Below are 8818 nucleotides of genomic sequence, written 5' to 3' on the forward strand. Positions count from 1 at the left end.
CAGGCTGACACTGAGAAAGGGACAGGGGAAGCCCATGATCCCAATTTCCATAAAAGTGTGGATTCAATATACTTAGATGAATTCAAGGTCCCCAAATCATAATGACTGTACTTGTTTTGTTCCACAATGAATTCTTTCAGCATACAAGCAAGCTTCAACAAACTCCCACAAAATTCACAGAGTACAATAAAAAGCCTGTATACTGATTTTTCAAAAAAAAAAAAAATTGAACAGGTTTCTTCCTTCACTTCATATATATATGTATTTGTTTTGAAAAAAGTAAAATGAGGAAGAAGCAAGTCTGGATGGTTTGTGTTGTAGGTAGACACATTTGATTTCAGCATTGGCCAAGATTCAAAAGCACTATTTAGGTCAAATTACAGCAATAAGTGTCTATTCAAAGATAAATATTACTTTTAATTTGTCCTTTATGTTCTTTTGATGAGAAGCCATGGAAAGTTTGAAATTTTGCGGAAGATGTCATGCTGAAACCGTTATGGTAATTCCATCAAGCGGTTTCTTCGGATTTGTGTCTGAGCGACTTGAATGAAAAGTGGAATTGTTTGGCTTTCTTTGTGGTTGATTTGGTGCTCTTTGAGAGCTCCCTGGAAGTCGACCAAGCTTGATACAAAATTCCCAGGTTGATAGAAACCCCATAAAACGCAAAAAGGACTCTAGTTACATGAGAGATTAGATTTCGGCTTGATTAGATCTCATGCGTTTTTCCTTTGAAATGTGTGGTGACTAACAGAAGGATACCAATGAACCGCATTCGGACCTTTCCATCCTTCAAAACGACGTCTGGAGAGATCACACCCCAAAGTGTCAAGCAAAGTGTCCCCAGAGTGACAATTGTGTAAGAAAGCGAACTGAAAATCAAGGCCCGATCTGCGGTGCATCAAATGTAACGTTTGGCGTTCAACTATTAAGATCATTTGAGGATGGCAATGAACACGTGACTTACATGAGTTATTCTTGCTAATACTTGTCTGTGATCGCTTCCTGGGCTGTTTCGAGCGTAGTTGGCCATGTTGAGCAGGGTTAGGAGAGTCGAGATGGACGACAGGATTACCACTGAGCTCTAGCGGCAGGCTGATTTGAAGGGGTGAGGGCTTATCGCTCGGCGGTTGCGGACTGAAGTAGTTTTCATCGTCCACCTGCTTTTTAAATATTTTGAGCTGAATGATAAAACATGGTACCCAGATCAAAAAATTGATGATTCCGCCTAGTGACCAGCATGCAAAGCTGATTTGCATACTGCTGGTCAGGTTTAGGGAATCGTGATGCAAGTCGAGCAAGAGTGGGAAGAGATCAGACACCGAAGAGAAGGTCGGTGTGCTTGTTGGAGGTGGGCTCTGGAAGCATTGCTGGGAGTCCGATGCGAGTATTTTCAAACTTTCCATCCGGACGAAAATTTCCCGTGCCCTAGCTTGCAATTTGTTCGCGATTGTATTCGCATAAACATCGGAGGTGATGAGAGCAGAGGAAACCAGAAAGGGCAGGCCGAGCACCAGACAGTTCCATATTCTGGATGACATCTGAATCGTTTTCACGTTTTCTAACCCGAGAGTGCTATTCCTAACCTCAGGTTGGTTGAACAAACTTAAGGCAGCAATAGCGGCCCCCTGAAGAAAATGGATAAATTTGTCAAACGGTGACTTCGAGTTTCTCTCGTCGATAAATTGATTGGTCTCGTTGCTCACCCAAACCATACTATATCGGGATTTATCGACCATCAGAATGTGATCACTCAACGCAGATGGAAGGAAAGATGCTCACCAGAAACTTCCTAGCCAGACAGGGTACCAAACCATAGTTTGTATGATTAAAGGGTTGGGTAGAACCTAATTGGCATTACGAATTAGCCCACCGAGGTCAGCACATTTTTCCAGTTGAACTGAGGAGTTTCCAAGAGGAATCCATCCCAACCTTGCCATCCCATAAGTTTATTTCATCTGCAATCCAGTGGATTTGGTTAGTTTCTGACTATGAGCTTGTTGTTTATGAAGCAGAAAGTTGGCATACAGAGGATGAGAAGTCCGATACCCAGAGCTGAAAAGATCGAAGTCAAAGCAAACATGGAGCCCACTGGAGACAAAAATTCAAGTGCTCTTGTCATCAGGATTGCTCCCGCATCCAAGAAAATCGGTGATCAAAGCTACTCACCATGTGGGGTGAAGTATGCACCGTCGCGTTTGTGAACACTTCGTACGAACCACAGCGTACCTTTGCGCCATCTGATAAGTATGCTAGCACAACAAATAAGAATTACCCTGAGGGGAAATAACCAGGCGATTAACGCGTGACTACTACCTCTTGGATCTCGAAGAATCGAACGGACAAGCTGAGCTTACTCACCAAATCATTACCACAGCGATAAAGCAAAACATCACCCGCACCGCGAAGCTGGGCGTGTGCCTTACGATGAACGCGGCAACTCGCGCTTCGATGGAAGGTGCCGTTTGATGTAGGATAATGAATCGACATATGGTATCAAACAATTCTTCCGGGCTGAAGGACGGGTCGGTAGTCATGGTGAGTTAGCTTGCGCTTGCGTACCATACGTGAACTAATTCACGGGAGAAAAAACTTGATCAGCTGACAGGCTGCGTTAAGCCTTGCGTCTTCGCATGCTGGTGAGTGAAACAATTAAAAAGTTTGAGGATATGTATCTTAATTCTTTACTGAATTGACTAATCCTAATAGAGCAGAGCTTCTGTCGTGCAGGCATCCGATGACCCGGTACAGACAGCACTCTTTGGGGTCCTGAACACCCACTAAGGGCCCCGACCACTTCATCCTTAGAGACGGTTGGGTATAGCCCCTGGTCATATTTTTCGCCTCAATTATCTCTTCAGGGAAAACGTCACGAGTGAACGGCAGTCGCTGGCATGGCATTTTTTTTTTTCTTTCAAGAGTCGATAAAATGTAAAACTGTACAAATCTCAATCCCCCCGCGACCGCACAATGAAAATCTTCAGCAAACCTTGGGCCTGTAAATGAATCCGTTGGCTGAAGGTGTATATATGCTGTATCCAGTTCTAGAAGGCTCGGGAGCATTGCTACTCGAAGTGTTCAATGTCGATCCTACATAGGCACCCTGAGTCCGGATACCGTTTCACTTTGGGAGATGACTTCCATCAGAGACAGGGTTTTAATCTGTAATTCGCGGCCCTGCCCCGCCCTGCTCAATCCTTCGACCTTTGGTTGCAAGAATTACTTTGGGGGCGCCGGACACGAGAGTAAAGAACGCGTCAAGTTGATTGAATCTTAAAAAAGCTGTCATAGAAACGCGCCTGCCGCCCAAGAGTGGGTTTCCCTCAAAGCATCTTATCCTACCTTCTAGAGTAGATGACTAGGTATTGCGGGAAACATGCAAGGTATCATTACTGCACGCAGAATCGATTTCCTTTGGGAGGCTGAAGTTTCCTTTTCGCGACACCAGGCCACGATTGGCTTCATTCAAAAGAGAAGTGCATCCAATCCATCACTAGAATTCATCGAGTTAATGAGCTTGAAAGCCTAAAACTGGGATTGCCATTAAGCATTCTGACTCCCTGGTCTATCATAATTGTGTAGCTTATGATGATTTGAATCCACTAGGGCTGTATCAAAAAGGGCCAAGTGATCATGATGCAAAAGTCTCACCCAAGTGTTGCGCCAAGCGAATTGCGATGCAGCGATGCTCAACTCGTAGCATTCTGTTCCAACAAACAGCAGTCACCGGGAAACCTCTTTTGATTACCGAGTATAAATAAATGTCTATATCGTTTTGGTCGCATATTTGTGTAGAAGCAGGAGGCATGCGTATACGTTTGGCTTAAATTTTGTGGATGTGGATTTATATTTGGTGTGGAGCTGAAAAGGAGAGCAGAAGAGGGTGATTGTCAATTTGGTGCTCTCCTGGGGTTGCTTGCTGATTACGTCATCCCACCCATCATCCTCCACTGCGACTCCGCCTCGCAGGAGAGAACAAAATTTCCTTCACCCTCAAGCACAACAGCTCTACTCACACTCAACCATGTCCATCTTCAAGGCAATCAACAACGTCCTGGGTGTGGGTCCGAAAGCCTCAAGTACCCCTCGAGTCTCATCCCCTTCGACCGATCGATCGCCCGACTCTGCCCAATCTCAACTATCCACCTTCCAAAACTCATGGCATATCATCAAGGTCAGGAAATACAGCGCCATTTTATCATTTGGATCCAGAAAACAAGAAGATGAAGATGAAGAAAATCAGCTGATATCTTCCGCAATTCCCGCTCGGGCCTTGCTTTCTACAGAACTCGCTGTCTTCGCCCAGGCAGCGCCACCAGCTCCTCGAATCAACCTCTATCAAGGAAAGACTTGAGCTCATGTGGGAGTGTTTGGCGGTCGAGAACAACATCCCGATCACGAACTTGAACCCATCACTCTCTCCTGTTGCTTCTCAAACTCCTGAATGTGTTGAATATTGTAAGTACATTTCCTGCTGTATCACTCAGACAAGCCGATACTGAACCTTGGTTCTCTCTATATTGTAAAGTTCTTGAAAATGACGTACCGGGGAACCTCGTCGCACTGTCTTTGCCCGATCAGCCGATCGGCGTCAAGGGCTTGGTCATCAAATTCTTCTTATCACTCGTCGTCTTCATGGACGAGAAATTCGTTGTTCACGCCAAAGTCCACAAGCCACTGGTCAGACTCTTGCGCAGCTGTGTCGAGCCAGAGCTGGGATCAGATGCAGGGGATGATGCCGGTTGGGGCACTGGAGGGTCGAATTATGAAGAGGCTGTCGTAGAGCTGATGTGCCGTGAGAATTATACTTATCCTCTTGTTTCGTTGAATCTCACTTGAATAGGATGTCTTCTTTTTATTGATTTTTCAGCTTCCGTTTTGGCCTTCCCCCATTTTTCTGAAAAACAGATTTATGTGCTCGAATTAAAACATATCCAGAACTTTTGCTTGTCTTTATCCACAATCGCTCTCGCTCCTCGCAGGTGCAACCCGCCGAAGCAGTTCCTGAACCGTCGACTGTTCAGCCTATGCCAATAACGACGTCCAGCTCCCAGTCTCCTGTTTCCTCCGGTCTTGCCATCCAACCAATCGCACGCAAATCAGTCCATTTCTCTCCTGTGCCCCGTCCGCCTTCGTCAATAACGTCAGAGCTCTCAGCCACCGGCAACACGGCCAACAGTCCTACTAGCCCTACTCACACCACCCTCAGCTCCTCATTCTCATCTTCAAGCCAGCATCTGTACAACGAAGCTAACAGGAAATCGGGCTCCAAGCTGGCTGCAATCGGCAATGCGCTCAAAGGAGACTCAGACATGCTGATATTCTCCTATCTCTTGCGCTTCCTTCATCGGGAGGGTCGGACCGGGGACCTTGCACGAGCTGGTTTACTGTTCCTGATGGAGTTAGCGATGGGCCGATGTTCCCACCTGCCAGGAGACGCCTTCCTCAACTCCCAGCCATCTCAAACAACTGACGATGACCAACCCACTCCCGCTGATACAATCTCCATGGCATTTGGTGAATGGGTACTCGACTCCGATTTTGCAGATGTCTTGGGCGCTAGCTTAGGAGCTGCGTATGGCTTGCTCCCAAGCAAACTGGTTATCACTCCTCGTGACCCAAGTAGTGAGGACTCGACTGGAAGAATGGTCCTGGGGGGTATGGGCATACATTTTTCGGAAGGCTCGGCGGAGAACGCCCAGGCAATTCAAGAGAAGGAGAGGGAAGAACGACGCCAGAGACTTCTGATAGGCCTGGGGGTCTCGGGATCGGCTGAGTTTAGGACACAGATTGATCTTTTCTTGAAGATGATCGAGTTTGCTCAGGACGTGATGAGGAATGTGAGTCCTAGTACGTTGGACCATTACGTATCACCAACCGAGCTACTCTTGGCCTCACAACCACCTAGGTCGGCTTCCCTTGGTTCCGCTCTTCCACCACGACTCAACCCCACTAGCCATTTACCGGAACCAGTGCGAGATGAATCTGGGCCGAGTCCGTCCGAAATCGTGGCTTCAGCTGTCTCCTCAACCGTCCTGCTCTCAATTCGGAAATCCTTCCTCTCCGGCATCATCTATCCCTCTCTTCTCGAATGCTCCGAAAATGATGGCAGCGCGGTGGCTGTGATGAGTTACCTTGAAGCAACCTTGTCACTGTTGGAAACTGACGGCGAACTGAGTGATAGCGTGCTCAGATTTTTAATGGCAGAGGCTGATGAAGATTTTGAATTAGATGCTGGCCACTGTGTTCGTCATTTTTCTTTTATTTTTGAAGACTTATTTTCAGTTTCTGATCTCTGCTCTCATTTCAGTCTGTAACCTCCAACCAGACCGAAGTCATGCAACTGGGACCTTCATCCCCGTTCATCAATCCGAACCGACGAAACTCCGGGGCGATCTCGATCATTAAGGCTGACTTCAACAAAGCCAAGCCCGGACGCCGGGTCCGCAATGAAGAGGATACGTTGATGTCTGACACGGGGATTACCTACTTCAATTCCCTGGGTCGATTCACGTTGAAAGACTTGCTAGTAAACAATATCCAATCCACCGACAGCCCAACAGCTACGGCAGCTCTGAAGTTATTACATGTGATCCTAGTCAGGCATGATCGATATGCCCTCACCTTATTAGACATTATTCCTGATCCGACTGCGACGGCATTCCCCTTTCCTCACAGCATGGATGTCAACCAGAAAGAGAACGGGGTTGATTCAGATTCACAGGAGTCCGACCAAGAAGAATTTGTCTATCCTACAGGTGGTGATAAAGTTGATTCAAATGATGAACTGGACGATGGTGATGAAGAGTTTGAATACCCCGGTAAGAGCGAACATGTCAAGTCGGCTTCCAATGAGGACGAAGAGTTCAAGTATCCAACGCCTACGAAACCCCTCTCAACAAATGCTCTATCTTCGTTTACCCCAGGTACCCAGACGCATGCCCAAAGCACGAGTACAGGCCGGTCTCATTGCTTAAAGCCCTCATTTGACTTAGTTAAAAGCATCCACTGTTCGCCATGTCCAACCTACCGAGCTCACCGAGATGAAATCGAGTTTCTATCAAACTTGGTCGAGCTGATTGACCCCTCTAGTATGGTAATGAAAGCCGACTCCGTCCCTGGATCTCTCAGTACCGCCTTTCAGCATTATCTGCTAGACGCCGAGGCTGAATTGACCGGAACAGCTACATTCCGTCGTGGATTGTTGTTCGACTATGTTTCAGCCTCAGTGATTCCAAGCTCCCAACCTGCCGCAGACAAGCGCCGAAGTATGCGCCCGAGTAACTTCACTCCTAATCAACCAACGTCGAGGTACGAATCAACACTGGACTTCATCGATCATCCAGTAATCCGGCACCGGCTTTCTGCCGAAAACCCTCTCATATCTAGCATCTTAGAATCACTAGCGAAGTTTTTTGTCCAACCACCGGCTCTGAACTTGATTCTCACGGGATGTGTTGCTACGCTGGCCTCCTGCCCAACAAGATCTTTAGAAGGATGGATGCTGCCCACTCCTAACCCAGATGATGATGAATCTTTTGACCAATCAATTCTAAGCTCATGCACTCCCCGCAATCCGATAGTTGATTATGACGAAGGAGACGACCGATCGATCGACTTTGCTGTGGACGAATACGTCAGCAGTCATCGAAAGTCGAGCTCAAGGAGGACCTTTGAATCCTCTTTTAGCCGGCCCCAGGGCGCAGGTGGGGCGGATTGTCTGTTGGAAGTCTACCGACAACTTGCTGAGCAAGTGGCGGGCTATCGGAACACGATTACCAACTTTAACAAGTACTTGAAAGAACGTCGTCAAGGTTTAATCTTTGTTGAGAACCTGGAAGACGCACTGGATACGTTGACAGGAACGATGCCCAAATCCGAAGCTGTTGTCGACAAAGAGCATCGGATGGTCAGTCCGGCCAGACCATCAGTCCAAAACTCTACTAAGGCGCCCGTCTCGCCGAATGAACCGCCCGCGAAGCCGAAAGATTCTTCGTTTTTTTCCTCCTTCTTCAAGAGCAGTAACCCTTCTAAGTCGCCCTCGCCGACGGCGTCCAGTCCACGAACACAGGCCGGCAAGCCAATGGATTCCGCTGGGGGACGAGCGCATCGGCCGGTGGCCGTGAAGCCGTTCTCGGACCATTATCAGCAAACCGGCTCGATCAAGCTGACCATCGTCCCCGTGAGCACGCCTGGCTCGACCAAGAAGCTGCAGCGGTCGCTGCTCAAGATCGACTTTTCGGACGAGGAAGAGAGCGACAGTGACTCTGAGAATCCCGGGCCGGACACCCCAACAAAAAAGACCCTCCATGGCTCCCATCTGCCCTCCATCAAACTCTCGCAACCCTCCAGAAAACTCAGAACTGAAGACGTTCAGGATCATCCTGCTCAGCGCGATCCCCCTCCTCCTGAGGATGAGAAAACTGTAATCAGCTTGTCCATGCTCCTGGATAATGTTGTCATCTTGGAGGAGTCCATTAAAGAATTGGGTGCAATCATCAGCGCTAGAAAGTCTCTGGGTATCGATCCCGTCCGGATTCTTTGACGCTCATAATCTCATCTTGTGCTTTGTTTTTTCTGGATCGTTCCTTCTCTCTCTTTTTCACTGTACCTTCGTCCCTCTCACGTCAACATTTTTGTTCGTTTGTTGGTTTGGTCGGTTGCTGCCGCTGAGGCTAATGGACTCTTATGACACGTGCGCATACTAGTTGGTTTCGACTCTTTTTTACTTTGCATACATTTCTTCACTCAATTATTTGTTGCATTTTGTTGTTTATTAAGAAAAGAAACGCTCAGATTCTACTAGCTCTTTCTCCATGTT

At 47.4% G+C, this 8818-nt stretch overlaps 2 protein-coding genes across 2 annotated transcripts; one reads left to right on the forward strand and one right to left on the reverse strand.

Moving 5' to 3' along the window:
* Positions 1–508: 508 nt before the first annotated feature.
* Positions 509–2534, reverse strand: PtA15_3A435 (uncharacterized protein; the record flags this gene model as incomplete). Its single annotated transcript, XM_053167403.1, has 9 exons — positions 509–674; positions 750–888; positions 965–1625; positions 1704–1713; positions 1780–1844; positions 1930–1955; positions 2026–2088; positions 2167–2273; positions 2359–2534. 9 exons carry the CDS (start codon positions 2532–2534, stop codon positions 509–511), a joined length of 1413 nt encoding a protein of 470 aa, XP_053018623.1.
* A 1487-nt stretch (positions 2535–4021) lies between these two features.
* On the forward strand, positions 4022–8542 carry PtA15_3A436 (uncharacterized protein; the record flags this gene model as incomplete). The annotated part of the gene is made up of 5 exons (XM_053167404.1): positions 4022–4171; positions 4284–4455; positions 4526–4792; positions 4906–6242; positions 6308–8542. The coding sequence occupies 5 exons, from the start codon at positions 4022–4024 to the stop codon at positions 8540–8542; spliced, it is 4161 nt and encodes a 1386-aa protein (XP_053018624.1).
* Positions 8543–8818: the final 276 nt, after the last annotated feature.

This window comes from Puccinia triticina, chromosome 3A (genome assembly GCF_026914185.1).
Source record: "Puccinia triticina chromosome 3A, complete sequence".
NCBI classification, from domain to species: Eukaryota; Fungi; Basidiomycota; class Pucciniomycetes; order Pucciniales; family Pucciniaceae; genus Puccinia; species Puccinia triticina.